The 24,189-nt window shown below is 53.7% G+C and overlaps 1 protein-coding gene across 1 annotated transcript in view; it reads right to left on the bottom strand.

The window, feature by feature from the left end:
* The window catches only part of CDH22 (cadherin 22), a gene marked incomplete at both ends in the record, with an annotated part of 54,651 nt that overhangs the window by 21,884 nt on the left and 8,578 nt on the right, over positions 1-24,189 (bottom strand). Inside the window, 4 exons of the mRNA XM_084271403.1 lie at positions 4,712-4,965; positions 5,806-5,993; positions 7,108-7,275; positions 17,019-17,138. Of these exons, the coding sequence (XP_084127529.1) occupies positions 4,712-4,965; positions 5,806-5,993; positions 7,108-7,275; positions 17,019-17,138 (730 nt within the window). The remainder of the gene's footprint in view (positions 1-4,711; positions 4,966-5,805; positions 5,994-7,107; positions 7,276-17,018; positions 17,139-24,189) is intronic.

Here is a 24,189-nt window from a genome sequence, read left to right as displayed (position 1 = left end):
GCAGCTGGAGTGCTGGGTCCAGTTCTGGGCTCCTCACCATCAGAAGGACATGGAGGTCCTGGAGTGAGTGCAGAGACGGGCAACCAGGCTGGGGAAGGGGCTGGAGGGCAAATCCTCTGAGGAGCAGCTGAGGGAGCTGGGGGTGCTGAGCCTGGAGAAGAGGAGGCTGAGGGGAGACCTTCTCCCCACCTCCCCTGCCCTGCCAGGAGGGTGCAGAGAGGTGGGCGATGGTCTCTGCAGCCAGGGGCCAGGAGATGGGAGGAGGGGCAATGGGCTCAAGCTGCCCCAGGGCAGGGTCAGCTCAGCTGGGAGGGCAAAGTTCTTCCCTGGCAGAGTTGTGGGGCTGTGGCACAGGCTGCCCAGGGAGGGGTGAGTCACCCCCTGGGTGTGTTTAACAGATGGGTAGATGAGGTACTTAGAGATATGGTTTAGCTCAGGACAGGAACAGTTGGACAGAGTGATCTTAAAGGTCTTTCCCAACCCAGTCATTCTGTGACTCTGTAACTGTGCTAGAGCAGCTACAAGGAGAAGCCGCCCGCTGCGCTCAGCTCACATCACATTGCGAAACACAATCCTTCCCAGCTGAGTCTGCGCTGACCCTCGAAAGCCCCTCCACCCCCAGGAGCCCAGCCATGGACGGGGCTCCCAGCCATGGATCCCCGGGCCCTGCAGGTACTCAGAGACAGACAATATGCTCCCTCCTCCTAAAGCTGGCTGGTGCCCTCCCTGTCTCTGGAGCTGCAGTCCCCAGCTCTGATTGGGATGCGGTCCCTGTAATCCGTTTTCCTCTCTTCCTGCTGGCACTGCCTGTTGGTCTGGATGTTACAAGTGACTGTTTAATTTAGACAGCTTTCTTGGTGCTCATCTTTCTCACAAATGCATTTCTCAAGCAGTTTGTTTCACTTCTCCCCCTGAATGCAACTAGGAGCACATTTTAAGCCATGTGTTTTGTTAATAAGGAGCTTTTCAAACACCGTGTGAAAAGCTTTTTGTTGTGCTTGTTTTCTCCTCTTCTCCCTTTTGTGTCGAAGCAGGTTGTAGTTCTTGCTGTGCTGTTGGGAGTCTATAAAATGCCCATGTCCAACACGTGTCTCCAGATTTGGTGAATGCCAAACAAGAATATCTCAAGAACTTTAAATCCCAAGCAACATCTTCCCAGTGCTGATAAAGCCTGAAATACACACAACCAGAGCACGGGCTCCCACTGCAGAGAAAAACAAAAGGCTCCCATACAAACAGCCTCACGTACACACAGAGTCTATCACTGTATTACCTCACACAATGGCTCAGCTGAGGAAAATCACGCTACGCCCAGGAAGCATACAGCTAAAGCCAAAAAGCCAACTGGAAACTCAAATCTCTCTGAAAAAGAATGGCTCCCGCTTTTGTTAGGCAACAAACAAGGATGGAATAAAACAGAAAGGACTGGTCCTTTAGAAAGGCATTACCTGCCTGTACCATGGTGGGTCTTCCTGGCTCTCCTCGAGGGTGGATGCAGCCCCTCTGCCACCAACTTCAGCACGACCCTCTGCTCCACAGCATCGGCACCAGCAAGAGCCCCCTCTGAGCAGCCAAAACCTGGCACTGCTCACCCAGAGGGATGGGTGCTCATTGGGCATCTTACACCCCAGCTCTTCTCTGACCCAGGCAAGGGGCTGCCAGGGGTTTTGTTTACATCCGTATGCAGTTGGGAAAGGGGCAGTGTGCAGCACCTCAGGGCACCTCCTAAGAGCAGGGGAGTGGGACCCCCCCTTCACCCCTCCTGTCTTTGTAACGGGTCGCATTATGACCCTGGCTGACTCATCTGGAAAGGGTTTTTATTCTCACTCCAAGTGGCTGCATCCTTGTGGGACAAGCGGGTGACCAGGATGGCAGGAGAGCTCTGGGCTGACACATGCCTCCAGCAGCTGCTTTGGGCTGGATAGTGCAGCAGGACCCACACAGCCCTGTTTGTGCTGGCCGGGGGATGAAAACAAAGAGCCAAGGGCACCTCCTTTCCCATTTGGCTAAAAATACTTCCCAAACCTCGTTATTGGCAGCCTGGTGTCAGCAGGACCTGGGAACGCTGACAGAGCTGATTTTTGCTCTGCTGTCTCTGGCAATCCTTGTTTTTTCCTGCCTCCAGAGGAGAGTGCATCTTGTCATGACAGAAGGTTGTGGCTCTCCTCTATTTACAGTGCAGAGCCGACACAGAGACCAGAGTCCAGGAGGCAGCAGCCACTGCAGAAACCCAGCCATGTGTCCCCTCCTTCCTCTAGCAGACGAGGATCAGGAAGTTAAAGGGATCCACTGAACTGCAGCAACTTGAAAGGGTTCATATCAGCTTCAAGGAGCTGAGGATCAAACACTGGTCGTGCTGTCAGGACCAGTCGCTCTCTAATGTATCAGAGGTGAAGTACAAGCGCTGGCTTCTTGTGACTGTACTTTGGACCAGCACACTTGAAATGCGAGGTGACTTACTGCTGTCTCCTGCTGATGGGTAAGTGTCACATCCTGGCAGGGTGCTGCAGGATGCCTGCATTAATGTTTGGGCACAGCTTTGAAACTGTGAACAGCTGCCTACATAGCAAAGTATTTTATTAAATTACCTGGCTAGCCAGAGGACAGGAAGGCAGGAGAGGTCCTGCCTGGTGCCACATCGGCGTAACCAGTACAAACCAGCATCTCCAGTTGGTATGTGTCAGAATGGCAAGGAAGGCTCCCAGGCAAGTGCAAGGGAGCATCAGAATGGGATGGGGCTGCCACCGTTCAGGAGAGTGGGCGCTGCAAGAACAGAGGGGAGGGGTGGATGGATGGAGACCAAAGGCCACAGAGCAGCATGGGGGATGCAGGATGCATCCCCCTGCCTGGGGATGGCTGCAGGGAGGATGCATATTTGAATGCATCAAGCCTAACAAGGGAAAACACACGGCAATTTCCCAGCTGCAGCAGATGCCTGGAGTCCTGTTGGCTGGGCCCTCATCCCTGGCGCTAGGCTTGCTACAAGAGAGACACTTGCATAGCAAAGTTTGGGCTCTAACCCTCTTGCTCCCGCTGAGTATTTGAATCTGCTTCTCTCTGCTCCAAGTCCCCATCACCTTCTGCACAGCAGTAGAAAGCCTCCCTCCCCTGCTTGCTTTTGTTCTGTCTGCAAACAATGCAACAAGCTCCACAGGGAAGCAGCACAAAGAACAAGAAAAAATGCGAATAAGAATAGTTCTGTCCCTGAGGCCCCTTTCCTACAATTACAGATCAGAAAATAAAACCTGTGCTCTGTAGCTAGAAACAGGAAAAGCCCGTGCACACATGTGCACACAGGTGTGTAGACAGGCAGCACACATCTGAAGGGTGCAAGCTAACAGCAGCCTGCTCAGGTGGGGCCACAAAAAATAAATAGGGGCACTGTATCCTGAGTGGAGAGGGCAGCCCTGTGACACGGTGAGCAGGGGTATGGGGAGAGCACGTCAGACAGCACTGACTAGCACGAGTGGTGCAACACTCACGTACGTAGCTCTAGTTCCTGGCATGCCAGGGCTGATTTCATTCACATTCACCCCAAAGACAACTTTCGGCATCCAGCTCTGACACAGTACTCTCTGCTGGCTGCCAGGCATCTACAGATGGCAGCTTTCCACGTGTAAACTCCTCCCCGGGCTTTCTAAACATCTCAATCTTCATTCCCATGAGGACCAGGACATACCCCTCACCCCACCATGAACCAGTGCATACCCCATGGTCGCATGGTGCTGGAGCTCAGCACCCTGAGCAGCCGTGCAGGGACATCACCGAATGGATTCAATACTGCAACAGAACCCTCCTTGGCCACATCCTCCTCTGTCCCACATCCCTACCCCTGCTGTGTCCCAGTTGATTGCTGCCTGGGATGGGCTCCCTGCAGAGCTCTCAAACGCAAAGCCACCACTGCTCATTTGAAGCCAGCGGCTGTGCGCAAAGTGCCTGCAGCTCTGCCATCACCTGGCACAAGAACACACATTTCAAGGAAATTTTCCACACATTGAGGATGTTTTTTGAGCACCAGCTTTCCAACCCAACTGCTTGTGACTCAGTCCAGTTGGCAGAGCCAGAAGGCTGCTTTCTGCCTTAGGTAATAACAATTTAACAAGGTAACAATCTCTTTAGCCACAAATTAAATGGAAATAGGAAATGTCCTGTGCAGATAAGCTGCTGCCTGGATTATGTCCCCTGCCCAAATATAAACTCCTCTGATCTTTGATCCCTGTGCACACACGCACGCACACACACAGTGCAAAGCTGTGGCTCTGCACCTCCTGAGCCTCACCTCATTTGTCATCCTCCATCACTGCCCTCCTGTCATTTCTGGTTGCTGGCCTGGCCTGTGTCAGGCACCATTGCAGATGCCTCACTGTCAGCAGCAAGGACATGCAGGCAGCACCCAGACACCTTTCCCCAGCTCTACCTTGCCACTCACAGAGCCATCACTCGCCAGTGACGTATGTCACCTGCGAGGTGGCTGCTCTTGCCCGTTTCTCGTGCACAGACTGTCACTCCCTTGCCAGCTGCCAGTCCCACAGGACACACTCGTGCAGCTGGCCACACGTGTGGTACTTGTCACCTTCACCTGCATTGCTCCTCCTCCTCTGCCATCACCCCCCTTCTGCCCCAGCCATGGCTGTGAGCCCCCCGCGTGTGCCCCTTGCAGGTGACCCCCTGCCCACCGTCAGAAGACGCGAGGTTTAGGTGGCTGCTTTACCGGACAGGATGGTTCGCGGTGTCAGGGTCAAGGGCGGTGACCACCCCCACAACAGAGCCAATGTGTGCGTCCTCCTGGACCTCCATCAGGTTCGAAGGGGGTCGGAACTCAGGGGGCTCGTCAACATCCAGCACTGAGACCCGTACAATGGTCTGGTCCCGGAAGGTGCCCAGGTCCACAAACCGCGGGTCCACGAACTTGTTGAGGGCTTCCACAACCACAGTGTGCACTTTTTTTGACTCGTAGTCAAGAGGCTGTGACAAGAAGAGAGGGTTAAGCCATATGCAGCCCAAGGAGCCCCCTTTCTGCCCCTCCCTTCACTGGACACATCGGGGCAGCACTAAAGCCTCCTGCTTCCCCAGGTAGCACCTCCATGGGAGACTGGGAGCTCTGCACCCCCCCACCTGGCAGCACCCACACTGAGGTGGGCAGGAGGAAGAGAAAACATCCAGCCCATATTCCCGGGGGCCTCCATCCAGGCTGTGCAGGGTGTGGGCAGCCAGCATTCCCTGGGAAGATAGCACACTGTGCTGCAAGTGAGCAGGTTCTGATCATTAATCACCCTGATGTTATTTCTACAGAGGAGGCGAGCTGAATGCAGCGGCCTTGGTGAACAATCATTTTTTCCTGCCTGCATCAAGCGTTTGCTTGATTGTTTTTGCCACCAAAAGCAGATACAGTCAAAGGGCTGTTGGTGTGGTACAGGAATTAGGTGGGCATAGTTCTTCCCAAGCAGGTGCTATCAGTAATACCTGTAAGCTCTTGTTTCCATAGCCCTGCGCATGGCTTCCACCTATGCGTGGCTCCCTGCTTCACTGCCACCCAGGGACCTGCCCTGTGTAGGCTCCAGCAGACACCGTGGTGCTGCTGCTCCTTCCCAGCCTCTCCTTCCAGACTCAGGTCTGCATTTTGCCCTCCATGCAGAACAGAGGCAGGGCTCTCCCTGTGCTTGCAAGCACAAAACTGCTACTGCTAGAGCAGCCCTCAGAGAGGCATTTATTTAAACTCAAATGCAGCAGCTGGAGTCCCTAGAGACAAGGGCCCTCCTAGAGATCTCTGCCCTCCCTACCCAACCACCTCTGCTCATCTCTCACCTTCTGTACCATGATGACAGCCTCTTGGGTATTGCTGTCTGTGGTGACTTTGAACATCTCCACCCCTTCCTCGTCCTTCACCTGATATGTCATGTCCGTGTTCTCACCAACATCAGAGTCCTCTGCCTTCACCCTCCCGATGGCAGTGCCCACAGGGGCAGTTTCAACAATGCTGAACTGGTACATCTCTGGAGAAGAAAAGGGCACCAGGCTCACTGCTTCTGCCTTTGAACCCCTGCCAGCCTGATACCACCCACTGCATGCCCCCCCAGGGGCACCCTTGGTCTATGAGGGCTGCCCAAACTCCACCAATGTCTGTAGTCCAGAATGTCCTACCAGGAGATACTCATACCTCAACCAAAAACAAGGGCTGAGGAAGGATAATTGGGGAGCAGTGATGTTTCAAGGTGCCGGGTAAACTGAGAGCTGATTTCTCCACAGCTACTGCCCTAAAATCAGTGTTTTCTGATTCTCTGCAAATTTCACCATTACCAGTTTCTAGGAGATGCAGCTGAAGAGCTGAGCCTCCTCCAGCTGCAGCACCCTTACTGGTCTGCCAGCCACGCGCTGTCGGCTCCGCAGCTGGTGTGTGCCCCAGAGATAACACTGCCAGGTCTTCACAGCAGGATCCTTGTTTGGGGATGGTTCCAGAGAACACTCAAGCCTGAGCCACAGCCCACTAGCATCGACTTGGAGAACAGAGCTGTCCTGTGACCAGGCTGCTGTTGCTGACTGGGCAGTACCACCGTGGATCATGTGGGGCAGAGCATGCCAAGCTCTCACACAGCAGCCAAGCTGAGCCAAGTCCAGCAGCCGACAGCAGAGTCTCTGTCTGAGCTCCCAGGAGACAGCAGCATGACAGACCAGGCTGTCTTCTCCCCCAGCACTGCTCAGAGCAGTCTGGAATGGGCCAGCTCTGCTCTCCTCACCAGCCCTGCTCACTCCCAGGACTAGCACTGGGAGCAGGGGCCATGCCCAGAGCCCTGGACAGGCTCGACCAAGGCAGCTGTCCCTCCATTGCTCTGCCAGGCAGGGACACATTCAGACCCAGTGTGGTGATTTGACCTTGGCTGGAGGCCAGATGCCCACCAAAGTCGCTCTGTCGTTCCCCAGCAAGGAGCTGGGCATGTACCAATATGGTACCCCGGTGCTGTCACCCTCAAGCAGCACGAGCAGCTGGGCTGGCTCACCCTGTAGCCATGTGCCAGGCTGTGCTGGCAGCTGAGCTTCTGTCCCACCACTCACAAGGGGCCAGGACCATGACAAGGGCCGGTGCTCACCCCCACTGCTGTCAGGACTTACTCTGAGGGAAGCGTGGTGGGTTGTCATTGACATCAGTGACTACGATGGTGACTGTGGTGGATCCAGACAGGCCACCCAGCTGTCCTGCCATGTCCGTCGCACGGATCACCACCTCATACCGGTCCTGTGTCTCACGGTCCAGGTCAGCAACGGCTGTCCGGATCACACCTGGAAACCAGAGGACAGTGTGAGCACTGATAAGCTGCAGAGCATCCATTCACAGTCACAGATGGGGTGAGGCTGCAAGGAGCTGCTGGACATTACCTTGTCCAAGCCCAACTCCAAACAGGATCAGATAGACCTCCTAGCCTCTCCACACGTGGCGGATGCTCCAACACTTCACCAGTCTTCCCAGCCTTTCCCTAGACTCACTCCAGTGCGTTCACATCTCTCCTATTTGGCAGCCCAGAACCAGACAGAGCACTCACATCATCTCACCAGCGCTGAGTAGATGGGACAGGTCAACTCCCTTGGCTGCTGACTCCCTAACGCAGCCCAAGGTGCTGCTGGCCACCTTTGCCATAGGACCGTGTTGCAGACAACCACAAACATCATCTGCTGGGCCCTGGCACAAAGGGCATCAAGCCTTCTGGCAGCCTTCACAGAAATCATGTAAGCAAAAGCTGCCTGAGGGCAGGAAAGGGCTCTGCAAAGAACAAGCAGCCCAATGGATTGTCAGCCAGGTAGAAACAGCCTAAAAAAGTCATCCTGGAGCTCAGGAATGGCCACAGGCCCAAGGTTGTCCCAGCAAGGCTCTGCAGCCAATTCGCAGGCATGCAGCATCAAAGGCTCCTGACGGCCACTCTACTGCGGGCTGCCGGTGGCTCTAGCAGGGTTAAACCCCAGCTCAGAGCAAGCTTGTACTTCTCTCCAGGGAGGCCAGAAGCTGGGTGAAGGATTAGCAGGGCCCAGAGGCACAGGAGCAGAGGACTCTCTCCCAGATGCGGGGGCTGCACTGGGGCCAGCCTCCAGGTTTGCACAGGAAGGCTCTGGAAGAGCCCAGGCTGAGTCATGAAACCCCCTTGGCACAAATCCGCAGCAGCCCACTTACCCTTATCTGCTCAGGCAGGCGCCAGGCTTGCTGCAGAATATGGGTGCTCCCAGCCCACAGTGCCAAGCTCCGTTTCACAGGTGCCTCCTGGTCCAGGCATGCCCCCCCCACCCCCCCCCCCCCATTTGATCTGGAGAACGGGGGGACAGTGTATTTCCACAGGCCTGTCTGTGCAAACCTCCTCATTTTCAAGTGTCCCTGTAAATTAAGGAGACCAGAGCTGATAGCTGAGCTGTGTGCCAGGGGCTGAGAAAGCACTGGAGACGGCAAAGCTTGACCAAACCTACAGTATGTTGGGGCTCTTTACGAAATGAAGTCTCTTAAAAATAAAAGTGTTTATATATCTTCAGTAGTCATCTGGGCTTAGGGGAAATGACCAGGACTGAAATATAAAGGAATTGAAAACAAGAAGCAAAGAACATTAAACTCCAGAAAACACTGTGAATGGCCTAAGTTACCACTTGCTATGTCACCCAGGAGCGTTTCATTTACATGGGAACAAAGCACAGGAGAAATAGTTTGAGAACAAAAGCAGGCAATTACCCTGCCCTGAGGTAGCACCAGGGGTAGGAGTACATACATGGATGAAAGGTCATTAACGGCACATTCCCAGTCCCACTCTACCAGCAACACCCTGGAACAGCCGGGAATCCGCTTTAAATCCCCTCCAACCAGTTTCCTAACGTTCCCACAGATTCAGACATTGCTTCCTGGTTTTGTAATTGCTCTCTTCCAGGGTTTTCTGTTTAACTCTTGGATTTAACTCCTCCTACTGTGAGCTGCAAGATTCACTCTTTGCTTTGTTTCACCAGTAATACTGCCTGGCGTTAGGGAGGATGCTGGGGGGGGAAGAAGGGGGTTACCTGGCTGTGCCGTGTGCGTCTGCAGAAGGAGGTCCATCCTGGAGAGAACGAAGAGCTCATCCCTGGCCAAGCAAACAGCAGAGAATCATCCTGCTGCCCTCAGCAACCCGCAAGACATTTGCTGACGTGTGACAAAGCGAGCGATGGCAGAGCATCGCGGCTGTCCAAGCCACCTGGCTCAAGGCAGACACTTCTGGGAAGCCCTCAGCACAACCTGAGCACAGTGGGTGGGAGTGCTGGGTGCCAGCAGGCTGTAAGGGAACAAGAAGTGGCTTCAGGGATGTACCCCAAGGCTTCCAGGCATCAGCCCTCCAGAGCCAGCAGGTTGCCACAGTTCCTCGTTCACCTGTCGTGGGTGGACAGCTTGCATCAAGGAGCTGTGACCTGAAGGCAGTCAGAAATGCCACTGAGCTGGGAGGATGAAAATCCACACACGCCCCCCCCCCAGCCCCGCACGACATTACAGGTGCGGAAGGAGCTGGCAACACTGTTCTGGAGACATTTATCTCCTTGCTTTCTGAAACTAGCAATTATGTAATGATTATCATTGTTAGGATTTATAATAAAGACATAACCACTGTTTCAGAACCTTGCAGCTCCCCAGCTCTCACAGGCAGAATTTCACCCAGCTTCCCTTGTCCCTCTGGCCTGCCAGTAATTACTGGGCTGCCCCTGCCCTCAGTCCCATGGATCGAGAGGGGGGCTCCGTCTCACCCACCATCTCTCGAGCACTTCCAGCATCTGCCTGGTTACACACAGGGGTAACTCTCAGGCCTTCTGATGCTTCACCACCGAGGTCCAGGCAGGTGAGACAGCACCCAGCACTGCAGAGTTTCTGCAGGGAGCATCCCATGCCCCTCACAGGAGGGCAGTGAGCGTTCACCCTGCGATGGGGTCCACTGGTTCCCTCTTTCATCCTGGGTCTGTTCAGAGAAAGCCATTTGACTAGGAGTCCTGCCAAACCTCACCGAAAGGGGCTGAGGGAGCACCCACAAGGGAGCGATGAACACACCCCCAGGCACACGTCCCAGCAAGATCTGCAGCCTCCCATCTGAGAGCAGGCAGCGCTGGCCTTGCACAAGCACCATTTGCCCAGGGTGTGGGGCACTGGCCTCAGCTGGTCGAGCTTATGGGCCTCTCCTGCCACTCCACTCTGAATACAAAAGTGTTATTTCTGGGCAAGCACTGTCTCATTGAAATTTAGGCAATTCTGTTAATTAACGGGGTCTGAAGCATTTTATAATGAAAATGATTCATGTCAGCACAATAGTGATGAATTGGGATGAGAGGGAAAAAGCTCATGCATTCACCAAAGCTGTAATGACTTAACTGAGCTGCTCGTAATGATATAGCTCATAATACGCCAAGCAAGATGGGAGGAAAGTGCTCAGGCGCTTCCCAGAACACCTCCAAGGTCACCTGTCCCAGCAGGGAGCAAGTCCAGGCCGTTTGGCACGTGCAGAGCAGACAAACGGCTCCAGCCAGCTCCGGATCTTCCAGGGGCACAAGGCAGATAAAAGCCTTGTCTTTGATGAGGGTGCAGACTGTGAGCAGAAACCACCTCCTGCCAAGATGCACACTGTTTGTCCTGGAAAGGTCTGATGGACCCCATGCAAATGGTAAGTGGTACCTCAGCCTGGTGGTTTTGACCCATCACAGTCTCCAAACATACTCTGCACCCGCTCCTAGAATATGGCACCAAGTGCTGCCATCAAGACTACCAGCCAACTTGCATGGTTCCATCTCCTAGAGCCAGAAGGACCCATCATATCCCAAAACCTAATCTCCAGGCACTCTGCAAGAGCAGCAGCAAGTGATGGTGGCAGACCTGTTCTCAGAGTGCAGAGACAGAAGCAGCAGGGATCTCTACTCCTGTGTGTAGAACAAGGGAATGTCCTCACTATCATCTCCTAAGAGTCACCTTCTTCCCAACCAGAACAACCACCAAACTTTGTCCTTCCCAGACACTGCTAACAAAGCAAGAACAACCTCCAGCTCAGACTCATGTCTCTAGTTCTTGTCAGCATCTGTTACAGTTGAATAATACAGACACATGATGGCATACCCTCTGGTACAAGGCACATGTGGCTTTCCAGCATGATCCAGATTAATCAGTATAATTACCAGGCAAGGGGACACTTAGAACATCACATAAATACCATCAAATCTGCTCAAACAGCAGACACTCTTTGGGTGATAAAAACAAAGCAGGACAGAGCACTCAGCAGGTATGTGCCTTCCAGGAATGCCATCACTATGGGCTTTGCTCTGCTCTTGGATACTTCTAGCTCAGACATCCACATCGTTTGAGACCCTCTGGACAAGGCACCTTCCAGCTGAGGGCAGTCATAAGAAACACAAGCTGCAAATCCAGAAAGTCATGGAGTGGTGTACATAGAGGTATCCTGAGGAGGTCCCCTGTCCAACTGCAGCTCAAAGCAGGTGGTCTGCAAAGGCAGCAGGGCTACGTCCAGTCAGGTTTTGAGTCTCTTCAAGGATGTAAATGCCACCTTCATGGTGACAAGCTTTCTCTTCCTGCCATTTGTGTCTTTTTATTGTGCATGTCTGAGAAAAATCTGTCCCTGTCATCTCTATGCCCTCCTAGTAGGATAATGCAGACCCTCACCTGCACCCACACCTGCCTGCAGGACACAGACACTGCTGGAGGCACATCCCAGAGATCAGCCCACAGCAGATGGGGTCTTAGCCCCAAGAACCGGCACTTCATCTGCCCCACAGGCACAGCCCCCCTCTTGCTGCCCTTCAGCTCAGGACAATCGGGGAGGCAGAAGCTCTGAGCAAGGTACTAGGCACAAAGCTGAGGAAGTTCATGGCTCTTCAGCTGATAAGGTACAGAGATGAGATCCAGAAATGGAAACACTACTGTTGCATCTGCATAAGTAAGCTGAGCAGCGAAGTTATCGGGAGGGTGCAGAGTCACACGACTGTTGTGGCTGAGGGATGCTGCAGCCTGTGGATTTCTAACATGGTACCTTTCAAACCTGACAAAGTCCTTTCCAAACCAGCATGACCCATAGCTCCTAGGGCAGCACCCAGAGACAGCCACTGCCAGTGCTCAGAGGGGAGTGCCTAGCAGGGCCCTGTCCTGGCTGGGATCAGCCCTGGCTGTGCCAGCGCAGAGGCAGCAATGCCCCCGAGGGGAGGCACCCACAGTGAGCTCTGACACACGGGCAGCACACTCACCTTCCCCTTGTCTCTTCTAGCAGGTAAATCCCTCATCATTTGATATTAATTCACAATACACATTAGCAGATAGACCCTAATTTCCTCATGATAACCAAACATAAAATCTGGCCACAAACCAGCTGCTGTTCCTGTACCCATCTCTGCAAAGGACTCTGAGCATCCAGTCTCCATAACAAGAGCACCTTAAATACATGTGGCTTCCCTGCAGACTGTCACACCCCTGTACAGAGTCCTCTCATCCCTGTGCACAGCTCTGGCGAATAAGCTCCAGGGACGGGGCGCAGACCTGCAGAAGCCCACGAGCACACACAAACACACATGTTCCCATGTCTCTGTTTCCAGGCACCCAGCAGCATTTTTAACAAACTGGCAAGAGCAGCAGGGAAACACGTTCTGCCTCCCACGACTGCATCACACCAATCCAACAGTTCATCAGCCCAGATCAGCACGTTCCCAGCAACAACTCCTCTCCTGGTCTACCCTTACTACCCTGGGACTAGGGCTGCGGTCAGTCTGCAGACAGGGCAGGGCTGACAGGTAAGGATGAAACAACTAATGACTGCACACGAATAACCATAAACTTCATCCCAGCACGCCAGTATTTCTTGCCCTGCTCTTCCCAGCACAAGTACTTCTAAGCCCACGCTGGCTAAGTCTCCAGCTAAGACAGACTTTAGAACTCCGGAGCTGTTTTAAGCAATCACAAATGCCAGGCTGTTTTCAATTAGCCTTCTGAGCCATCTTCTGCTGCTTTCTCCCTGCATACAGCACAATGACAGACTTTAAGCCCAGACTCTCCCTTTTGGTAAAAACCAAGATTCCCATTCACTCTCCCCAGCTGACAAGCCAGGCTTTTAGGAAAACACCAAACACCACCATACCCACGTTACCTGCTGCGATCGTCCTGTGGCAGCAGGGAGGCATATGACTGCTGGAGCAAAGGGCAGCAGGCTGTGCCCCCCTCCTGGGTGCCGGTATTTTCAGGTCCCCCGGGGCTGCGGGCAGGGAGCACAGGCAGCAGCGAGTGTCCAGCCACTCTGGCTGGAGATGAGAAAGGGCATTGCAAGGAACCTGGGAACAGACCCAAGCAGGCGGGCACAGCTGCCTGCTGAAGAAAAGCTTTGTCCCTTTAAAGGTGGGTTATCTGCAGAGGTACAGATTGAGCAGGGTGATAAAAAGCAAGGTGAAAATTTGGCCTGCAAATTTAAATTCCCCCAATTTCTCCTCTGACATACACACACGAGGAGCCACGTGCCCTCTGTGCCCACCCCAGCATCTCCAAAGAGGAAGTTTCAAAGATCTTGCTGAGGTTGGGGCTAGAGGAGGATCTACCAGTAAACCTCCAGACCCACATCCTGCTAGGCAGAGCTGGGGCTCATGGCCCCTGCAGCCACCAGCCCACCCCACAGCCTGCCGCAGGGTACCAGGGGCTCTCTGCAGTCAGCCTGCAGCACTCTCACCCACAGCCAACACCCACGGCAGGAGCAGCTGCTTCCCAACAGAAGCAGCAAAGCAGAGGAACGTGCGGAGAGCTGTAAAAGCACAGCAGGAGCAGGGCAGCCACAGAGCAGTGCAATGCAGCTCACCTGATATGGAGAGCAGACAAAGATCAGCTGCGCCCAATCTGCAAGCTGCCAATGAAGGAGGAAGGCAGCAGGAAGCCTAAATATGACTAATGCCTGCAGGCTCTTGTGAGGAGTCTAGTGGATATTCCCGTGGCTGGCACAGAAAATCACGTCTCCAACATTCGTGCATACAAAGGTCAGCCCTTGTACACTGAAAAAACCAGCCTAGACCTTCAACATGTGCAGGGGATGTTCTGGGACCTCATTTGGGGTACACAACCCACAGATGGTTTCAGTATCTGAAATTTAGTTCGCAAAGCACAAGAGGTGGTGACTGGTGTGTATGAAAAAAAGAAGCTCACACATGTCAGTTGGCCTTTTTCCTCACCATCACTCAACACTGCAGAAACTGGAACCATTCTCCACAGTGGTGTGGACACCAGCAAGTGCCATGCTGCAGCACCCACTATTCCAGTGGACCATTTAGCTGCTCATCCCCCTCCAAAAAGGGATCTGACTGGGGGTTGGACTTGATGATCTTTCGAGATCCCTTTCCAACATTTAACATTCTGTGCGATTCTGTGGGAATTCAGGGCTTATTGAGTGGTGGGACTTGGCATTAGCATAGCACCCAGCCTTTGAGAGGTCCATCAGACCCAAAATCCCATCTGAGTATTACAGTGAGCAACATCTAAGAACAGGAGGCAAAACTAAGCAACCCAGACATGGTTCATATCTAATGCCCAGGGTTGTGGAGTCTCCTTCTCTGGAGATATTCAAGACCCATCTGGATTCCTATCTGTGCGATCTGTCCTAGGGAACCTGCTTTGGCAGGGGGGTTGGACTCTGGAGGTCCCTTCCAACCCTTACGGTTCTGTGGGATCCTGTACCTGAGTGTGCAAACACACCTGTACGTGCCACACCTACACTATGAAGGACCGTGTGAGAAAAGCTGGTGGCAAAGGCAAGGTACTCCTCCTGTGCTGGAAGGAGTGACAGGCATTGGTGGCGTGCAAGGGAGCACGTGCGTGTATGAACCTGCAAGAGAAGGTGGAGGAGGTCAAAACCAAAAGGGGAAAACAAATTGTTCTTCATTACCATGTATTATGAGAGAGGTAACAGACCAGGTTTTTATGGTTCCTTTTATAGCCATTAGTAACAATAGTGGCTCTGAGAGTTGTGCTGCTGCTATGGGTAATTAAATCTTATGCTCAGGGCAGGAGCTGGGCCACCCAGGGCAGTCAGGCCAGGATTCCCAGGTGGAACACTGAAAACCTACTCAAGTGCAGAGCAGGAGCAGGGTGGGATTTGCTTGGGTGGATGTGCTGGCTCCCGGTCAACAGCAGAGAGACAGGATGAAACGATATCCCCCCTCGGCACCGCCAGTCCTGTACCTGCTGCCCCCAGCACACCAGGCCGGAGGCCACGGGCAGCGCAGGACAGACGGCAGCTGCATCTAAGCAGCCGTTGTGCAGAGCCACACACCACGTGCCTGGAGCCCAGGTGAGGCAGCTACGAAAGGCAGCTCAGACATCTGCAGAGTCGGCCCCGGTACCTGCTTTAGCAGTCGGGTATTCTGGAAGCCGTCATGCTCAAGAGGGGCTGAGGACTCTTCTGCAGACTGTCAGCAGTTTTGCTTTTATGAATCACAAGTAGAACAGTAAATCAACCTCCCCGGTGTATGAAACAACCAACTTGAGAATTAAGACACAAAAAGTCAAGGAATCAAGAAGCTTGGATTCCCAGAGTGACATTAATTCTCACCACAGTCCCGCAGGGCACATTTTAGTTTATGCCTTAATACAGAGCATTAATGTTGTTGCAGGAAGCTGAGCCTCTGCACGTCCTGGCTTGTGCATTTTGCTCCCAGTGGTCCCTCTTCATTCCAGCAGCCTGGCTTCCACTCACACAGAGCTGTCTCGGATTAACAGGATCTCACAGGCACCTGAATTTGTAGCCCATTGTTCATCCATCTCCCTGCCCCAACCAAAGCAAAGTTGGGAGAGAATAAAGCCTAGGAGTGGGTGCAGTCCTGAGCTTGTTCCTGTGCACCTCCCACAGCATCAGCCCATGACCAGACAGCGTAGGCTTAGGGGCTGCCCCAAATTTGAGCTTTGCACTAACACCAGCCAGGGTGGGTGGCACAGACAGAGCTGCCACTGCCCTGCCCACGCACACCAGACCCCTCTTCAGGAGACACACTACTTCATGCAGAGGCTCAGGCACACATACCTTACACATACCTTACACTCTCCTCATGCTGGAGCCTCTGAACAAGTTTCACTCTGACTTACATAAAAAGAGCCATAGACAATACCTCCTCACACAGAGACGGGTCAGCCTGAGGGACCTGGCGCTTCAATCCAGCCTCTGTCACTGCGCTGCTGCAAAGGGGTGGGAGCGGACTTTGCTGTCCAGCTTTCCACCAGAGCTACAGCTACCCAGCCTGCTCGTCCTTTGGCAATTTTTCATTAAACTGTGGGTACTTTACCGCATGCTTCGTGCCTTAAATACCTCTCATTAGCATTTGAGTGTCTGCCTTCCACGGAAAGCTTGCAAGGCTCCCATTAAGGGTAATGCGAGTCATACTCCTGGGAGGCAAAGAGAATATATACCCCAACATCTCCTGGTTATGGTCTACTCTAACCAGTGTGTCAGAGCATCATCTGCCAGGGATTTATTACAGAGGCATTTTACAACAGGCTCTATTATAAGTTATTAAGGAATGGAACAGCTTCCACTGTTCTTTCATTAAATATTAATAGAACATTTATAAACCGATCCTTAATTTAAAGTGTTACCTTTAATCAAAGCCCCGGTGATAACAATGCAGCCTTTGGTAAGGCCCCTCTGGTAGTACTTAAACCTTTCACACTGAGATTTTATGTGTCTACGGGTGCACTCCTGCTCTGGGCACAGAGCACGCAGAGGAGCTCTGGCCACAGCAGATGCAGGCAGGGTGCTCCAGGCTGGCAGGGTGCTCTGGGCTGGCAGCTGCAGGTCTTGCTCCGTGGTGCTGCACAGAGCCAGGCAGCAGCTTGCAGGGCTGCCGAGCTTCCTCTCCAACACCCAGTAATGCCCACGGCACAGACACCCCAGCACCAACAGCCAGCATGGAGGTGCCGGCCTGCTGCCAAGCACTGGACCAATGCAGGACACATGGTCATGGCCTGGTCTCTTGACACCCCGGTACCGACTGCCCCAGCCCAGCTGGGTGCTGCTCACCTGTTTTACTGTCCACAGTAAAGTGCTGCTCACCCTCCAGCACACTGTACACCACCCGGGCACTGCTCCCATATGTGGGGTCATCAGCATCAGATGCCATCACCTGCATCACAGAGGTGCCTGCAGCAGGGACAAGGAGGAAAACAAAAAGTCAGGGGAGAGGTGAGAAGAGCAATACAAACCTCAGGGCCAGGGGCTGGCAAAGTGGGAGAGCAAGGGCCAGTGCTGATCACCACGCTGCAGCACCCCATCTCTGCAGCAGACAGACCTGCAAAGGGACAACAGCCATGGGAGAGGAAAGGCTTTTGCTTGCCTAGAGTCAGACACAGCACCACGTCCTCATGCTTTACACGTAGTAGGGCAGGAGGACTATAAATTGGATAAAAGTCCATCAAATGTCTGCAATTAAGTTATTGATTTTCAAGCTGCCTCATTAAACTGGGTGCTTCACTCCACCTGTCCCTGTGATGGCTTTAATTTGACATCATGTTCAATTTGACAAGAGCAAGACCCAGGACATGAGAATAGGGCCAGGAGCAAAGGGGCTGAGATCTGCAAAGATAATAGAAGGGAGGAATGAGGGGAAACCTAATTCTACTAACAGACACCACTGAGAAAGGAGATGCTGTGACCAAAGACCTGTGAGGACAGGCTACCCAATTCCACCTATAACACCAGACTCAGAACATCCCCGCCCCAGAGGTCTAGCACTGGCACCAGTCACCTCTGGTGGGATGCGGTGCAGGACGGGAGAAGAGCCCTGAGCTGCTCATAGGAAAGATTAACCCAACCAAGGGAAGCTTCCTGCTGCAAGATACTGCCATGCCTGGGAGCTGACAAGGCTGGCAGAGAAGCCAGGAATTTATAACAGACAAGATCCCCCAGCAATAACTGCAGCTAAAGGTAGGCTTTGCTTCAGAGATGACTCCAGAGCGTAAGACCAGCCCGAACAGAAAGGGTCAGAACGCATTTCATAGCTCACTGCTGCACCCAGCAGCAAAGCTCCATGCCCTTCCTAGGGCTGCCGTGCCATCTGAGGACCAGAGGTACCACACAGTGGTCCAGACACCTTCTGCTGCACAGTGCATCCACCCATATGCTGCAAAACCAGGCTGGTCTCCTGGCTAGACCCACGCAGGAATAACCCAAAGCCAGGCTTACTAGCCAGCATCTAAGTCTAGACCCATTACATTCCCAGACTCCAGAGGTACAAAGTCAGATGCAGCCTCTGTTCTCACATCCAAGTGGGCAGAAACAGCTGGAAACATCCAAATGGAGGATGAGGAGCTCCAGTCCCTGGTTTCTTCCTCTTCCCCTTTCAGGAGCCCACAGCTCAAGGCAAGCCAGGCAGCCAGGGTGCTTCTGCGCCAGCCCAGCCTGGACTCGGGCAGGAGATGAGACAGCAGAGACAGCAACGCTGCTGTGAGCACCTGGGATGCACACGCTGCCCTCCCAGTCTAGTTCACTTCTGATCTCCTGGAAGGGTGTTCACTGCAGAGAGCGGGCAGTTGCCATGGCTGCTTTTCACTCTCCCTGGCCATCTCCTCAGCGCTGCAGCTCTGCTGATAACACAAGAGTTCCCCTCATCGGTCTTCAGCAACAAGCTAGTTTGAGTCGGCTTATTTATGCTTTGCTGTCTCCAGTGAAGTTACGGTGCATCCCTGCCAGGCATGTCCAGATCACACCACAGCAACACCAGCTCCCTGCCTTCCAAACAACTGCGAGAGAAATACTGTTGCTGCCTTTCCTTGAAAAAGCCTATCCTGCCTCCTCCTCCTCCCCCTGCCTGCCATCCCACAACTCTTTCACCAGGGATAAGCCAAGGCAGATGACCCTCACAACAGCACTGCATGTCCCTTCGGGCACCCTGGCACCCTAAGGGAGCTTCTGATCAGAAAGCTGAGAGGGAAGGGATCAGAGAAGGGAAGGTACATGGCACCAGGATCCCCAAGCATCCCCCTCCCAGCCAGGGATGTTTGAGATGCCAGAGTCTGAGAATCACAAAAAGTGGCACCCCTGGCAACACAGGGCCGGTGCTGTGCCCAGCCTGGCAACAACCAGCTGAGAGTCTATGGTCAGCATCTACAGCAGCACCCACTCCTGCACTTAAACCCTGTAGCACCCATCATCACCGCAGGCAGAACCTGTTGACCTTGCACAAACATCCCACACTCCAAGAACCACTTGCTCTTGCCTAAGCACCCCAGAGGCAATGGGTTAGGAGACCCCAAACTCACCCACGTAGATGAGCCCAGTTATTTACCTACGCTCACCCTGCAGAGCCTGCATCAGGATTGCATGCGTGCATGCAGCGAGTGCCCCAGATCTACGCCACAACCCTCCATCCCATCCACCTCGGTGCTGTTAAAACAGGGGCTACCCAGCTAAAGTTCCCACCGGGTTCTGCATCTCATGCCGCTTCTCCCCAGACAAGGTCACTCAGTTGTATAATTCATCTACCAACCCATCCCCATCGGACAAACCACTTGTGTTCCACCATCTACCTGAATATTGCAAAACTCACTGCGAGTCCAACGGGACTGCAGGACCCACGGACACCCAAAGCTGGGTTTGTTTCTCCATTTTAAGCCATGCCCTGGGCAAACCAGGCAGGTTCCTGCTCTGGTTTCCAGTGCCAGCACAGAAGACTCCTGTCTCTGGCTGCCAGGTGCTCCCCGTCACTGGAGCAACAGGGCTGTGGGGGATCCAGGCTCCTGGGTCCCACGTGTGAGCCCCATGTTTGGGACCCGTGCTTTCCACTCCACTGTGAGGGGAAACCAAGCAGCATGAGGAGCACTGCAGCAAGGCACCTTGCCTTCAGTGGGGTCACAGCACACTGCCCTTAGGCTGTAGCTGGCTACCCTGAAGATGAGAACGGCTCTGCCCTTCCCCAACCTGCTCTCACAGCATCCCATTAACAGATGAACAGCAGGCAGGTAGGAACATTAATCCCACTTTGTGCCCTGACTTGTAGTCTGTGAAGATGCAATGCAGCCTGCTCAAGGTCACCAGGAATCTAGGAGTCCAGCTTCCCAGCATCTTCTCTTAATTCCCACTTACCCTTTTCCACCCTTCCCTCCCCTTCTCTTTCAATCTGAAGAACAAAGCTCTTAAATTTAACCTGATCCCCTGCTTCCTGCAGAGACAAGCCTAGGAACACCAGCTCCCACCCCTGCTCTCCAAGCATAGTGCTGCCCACAGCAAGTACAGCATGTACCACTTTTATTTAGTTTTCTGGCACGTGCCTTGGCCGCAAAACATATGATAAATAAAATCTAAACATCCATCATGTACTGTATAATCCACCTCCCATACGCAGGAAGCCTGAACACATATCCAGAGAGATAATTAGTCATGTAAAACGAGATAAAGACCTCAGTTCCTCCCCTGGCTGGCTCACCCCACAGAGGAAACCAACAATTTTACATAAAAATTAACGAGTCAAAGTCCATCTCTTTCTCTCCTGCCACAAAGGTACAATCTGGCACAGCAGATCCAACACATCGTGTTTCCCTGCAGAAGATGGGAGCAGAGGACACACATGACAAGACCCTCACTCCCACAGCAATCCTCATGCCGGGCGGACCCAGCACGCATGGGACTGGGCGTGGGAGAGCACACAGACCCTGGCCACCAGCCATCCTCCTGCCCTGGGCTGTCCCCCCCCCTGCTCCATGCCCTGAACTGTCCTGGAGCCCTGCCAGGGACATCAGCCAGCCCTTGACTCCACAGGCCAGGGAGATTAATCCCATCTCTGCAGAGCCCAGCAGCGAGCCAGGATCAGCAGCGCAAAGAGGGGCTGCCGGCACCCAACACCAAAAGGTGCCCGGTGATGCCACTGGGAGATGATGGGATCCAGAGGCCATTTCTCCTCAAGGCTCTCTCCCTCTGCAGCCATCAACAGAGAGCTGAGCCCTGCTTAGCTGCACCTGCCACAATGCAGAGTGGTCTCAGCCCTGAGTGCCTTGCCTTGGATGGAGAGGGCTCCAGAGGTCCTGGGCTCTGCAGAGCACCACTGAAATACTAACACAGAGCTGTCCTAGCACCCATCAGCACCGTCCCCGCAGGACCCAGAGCCTCCCAGGCCAGTTTCAGCGATCCTGGGAGATGCCATCCACTTGCACACAGAAGGCTAATGGCTCCAGACCACTTACTATGCCACTCACTCCAAACACGTTCAGCTAAAATAAATGTCGACAGGCAAACTCCAAACACGTCCAAGAGTAAAGAGGCCCTGTGCTGAATCCACAAGCGAGCCGACGGGACCTGTCACTTCCCCAGGGACAGAAGCACAGCCAGGCTCCAGGTCTGCAGAGAGCCAAACAGCAGGAAAAGCCAACCTTTGCTAAATCTGACCGTCCACCTCTTGGCAGCCTTCACCCCCTCCCCAGTGCAGGTTGGAGCCTCTAGCCACTGTCCAGAGCAGCTCTGCGACCACAGCCTGCACCTCCAGCTCAAGCTGAGCCCAAAGAACAACCCCCCACCCACGCTCAGAGCACCTTTCTGTGCACATCTGGGTCTCTCCAAGACAGCACGTGGTCCTCTCAGCCCTGCAGAATACAAAGGACCCTGAAAGGAGTGCTCTGTCATGCAAAGCCACGGGCCCTGGACTGATGCCAGAGTGCAGCACTCCCATCTCAGGGACCTGGTTGCTGTGGGGATGGGGAGGCTGCTGAAATTTTCTAAACAATGCGATTTCACAGCTTTTGTCTCTTCCCAACACATGCAGTGGCTGACGCACCCCCAGAAATATGCAGGCAGGGTATCAGGGAAGAAAATAAAACAAGAGCTTAAAAATTACTGGAGCAGAAGTGAGTTGCTGGCAATCTCAGGAACATCCTGCCTTGGTAGAAAGCCAAAACCGACCCAGAGGAGATTTACTGCAGAGCCCTCACCGCCCACAGGACAAGCCCAAGGGAGCTAAACCGACTGTGGTGGAATCACTCAAACATACAACCATGGAAACATCCTTGGGGGGGCCGTCTGGGCAGAGAAACCCATTGCACAAGGCACCCCAGCCCCTGGCACCAAGCAGGCAAACCAAAGCATTAAATTAAGGGGGTGCGGGGATAGGTTCCCACAGGGGCTTTGCACATGCAGACTGGATGTAGAGAGGGGGTAGGAGGGGCTCAGATATGCAGGGCAGAGGGTTCGGAGCATGCACCATGACCAAGAGCGCAGTGCTGAAGGGGAAGGGATGTTCTTGCTGAGGACTAACAGGCAGGGTAAGCCCCAGCTCCCAGCTACTTGCTGCCCCAGCAGCTTCCAGATGCACACACCACTGTTTTGAGCACTTAATACGGGGGGGTGGGAAGCGGGGAGTGCAGGCTGCCTGCAAGTGTTCTGGCTCCACGTTAAACAAAGTATTTTTCTCTGCTTCCAGCATGGAGATTAAACAATTCCTCTTCACAATAATCACTTCTGCATTCAGCCAGCTTTGTGCGTGAGTCAGGGCTTGACCCAGGTTTCTGTCTGTACAGCCAAATCTTCTCTAATCTGGTCTTGGTGCTACACGGAGAAATAAGGAGAGTAAAATGCACCACAGGAAGAGCGATGTTCTGATGAAGGGATGCACACTGCCTAGTGTGTCCCTTACTCCAGGCTCTCTCTGCTCCCCAAAAAGCCCAGAAGTGAGCTCTGGGCTGCAACACCCACTCTGCACAACCAACAGAGCTGTCTTGCAGGAGGTACTGTGTGCTGGATTTGGGCTCACGCCTGTACGTGGCTGTTAGGCAGACCCCAGGGAACTTGGGAAGGAGCCCAAAACACAGGTAATTTTAGCATCTCCCATTACAAGGTGAAGCTCCTGCAGTTCCCAGGCAGGTGGCCAGGCCCTATCGTACCTTCTTCTGTAGCTCCAGGTTTCTTCCTTTGGTTCTAGGCTCTGCTCAACCTGGGCGTTTTGGAGTGATGGGCATTGGGGTACCCACACAGGGGCTGTGCCCAGATGCCAGCACAGATCAGCCTGCAAGCTCTTAGCCCACAACTTCTTCAGGTGGCAGGATGGCAGTGGGGCTGCAAGAGGGGTCGCAGCTCAGGCCCATCCTGCAGCCCACATGCACAGCAGCTGGCTGTCCTGCCCTGGCAGAGAGCTCAGGGGGAGTTAGCAAAAACGCTCCCAGGCAGCACCACCAGCCCCTGCCCCAGCGCATTGCCTCCAGCAGCCGCTGCCAGCCCTGGGGCAGGAGCAGGCCCTGCTCCCTCTTGGGGTGCTGAGCAGGGAGAGCCCTCTGCCAAGCTGTAGCTCCAGCTGCTTTCCTGGCCTGCCTCACACAGCACCAGGTCAAACCCGCCTCCCCCGCACCCCAACAGCGGCACTCGATGGCTTCATGCCCTGATATCTGCACAGCTGTCCTCAGCAGCTGAGGTATTTCTCCTGATGCCCCAGCAGCCCGACCAGGGGGCGTTTGTGATCACAAGTGATTTGAAGCCTGCTCTTGCAGACAGCCCTGCCATGCCAAGGGAGCCCAAGTAAAACTGATGGGTCAGCTTCGGATGTGCCTTCTCCAAGTGCAGGAGCTCAGCGCCAGCCTCAGGTCTGTGCCATGTAGAGAACACTGACTTCTCCAGGGGCATAGCAGAGGCTTGGCCTGGCTCCATGGGCTGGGGTTAGCTCCAAGCACCACCTCTGCCCTTACAAATCCCAGACTCTGGCCTTACTTTCCCAACCATCCTGCACCTGCTATTTCTGATCCATCAGACAGCAACAGTACCCCCTGTTGCTTCCCCTTTGCAGAGGTTTACAATTAATCTGGGTAAGTTCATGAAAGACAGAAACTAAAGTTAACTAAGCCCACAAAAACCACCCACAGCTGAAGAAAACCCTGAGCTGAGGCTGGTTGCTGGCTGGGAGAGTATTAAGAGGAGCATCACATGCTGTGTGTGCTGTTCCTCCTCCTCCGTAAGCATCCACTTTAGCCACAGTCAGGAGAAAATCCTGGAACAGAGAGGCCTTTACTTCACCCTGACTTAGTCCTACAGTCTCAAGCAGCACGTACACCATCGTTACCAGAATGTGCTGCCCTGGCCCCAGCACAGAGCATGGGGCAGGTATGTTGCAAAGCACTCCCAGCTACTCTGAGAGTTCATGTGGCTCTCTCATTTGTTATTCTGGCTTAGACACTATGAAATCAAACGACTTTCCCTCCCAATTAGTACTCCTTCATTATGC

This window comes from Gallinula chloropus (assembly GCF_964237585.1).
Source record: "Gallinula chloropus genome assembly, chromosome: 16".
NCBI lineage: Eukaryota > Metazoa > Chordata > Aves > Gruiformes > Rallidae > Gallinula > Gallinula chloropus.
The sequence above is the reverse complement of the archived record's forward strand: the minus strand, read 5'-3'. Positions and strand labels throughout refer to the sequence as shown.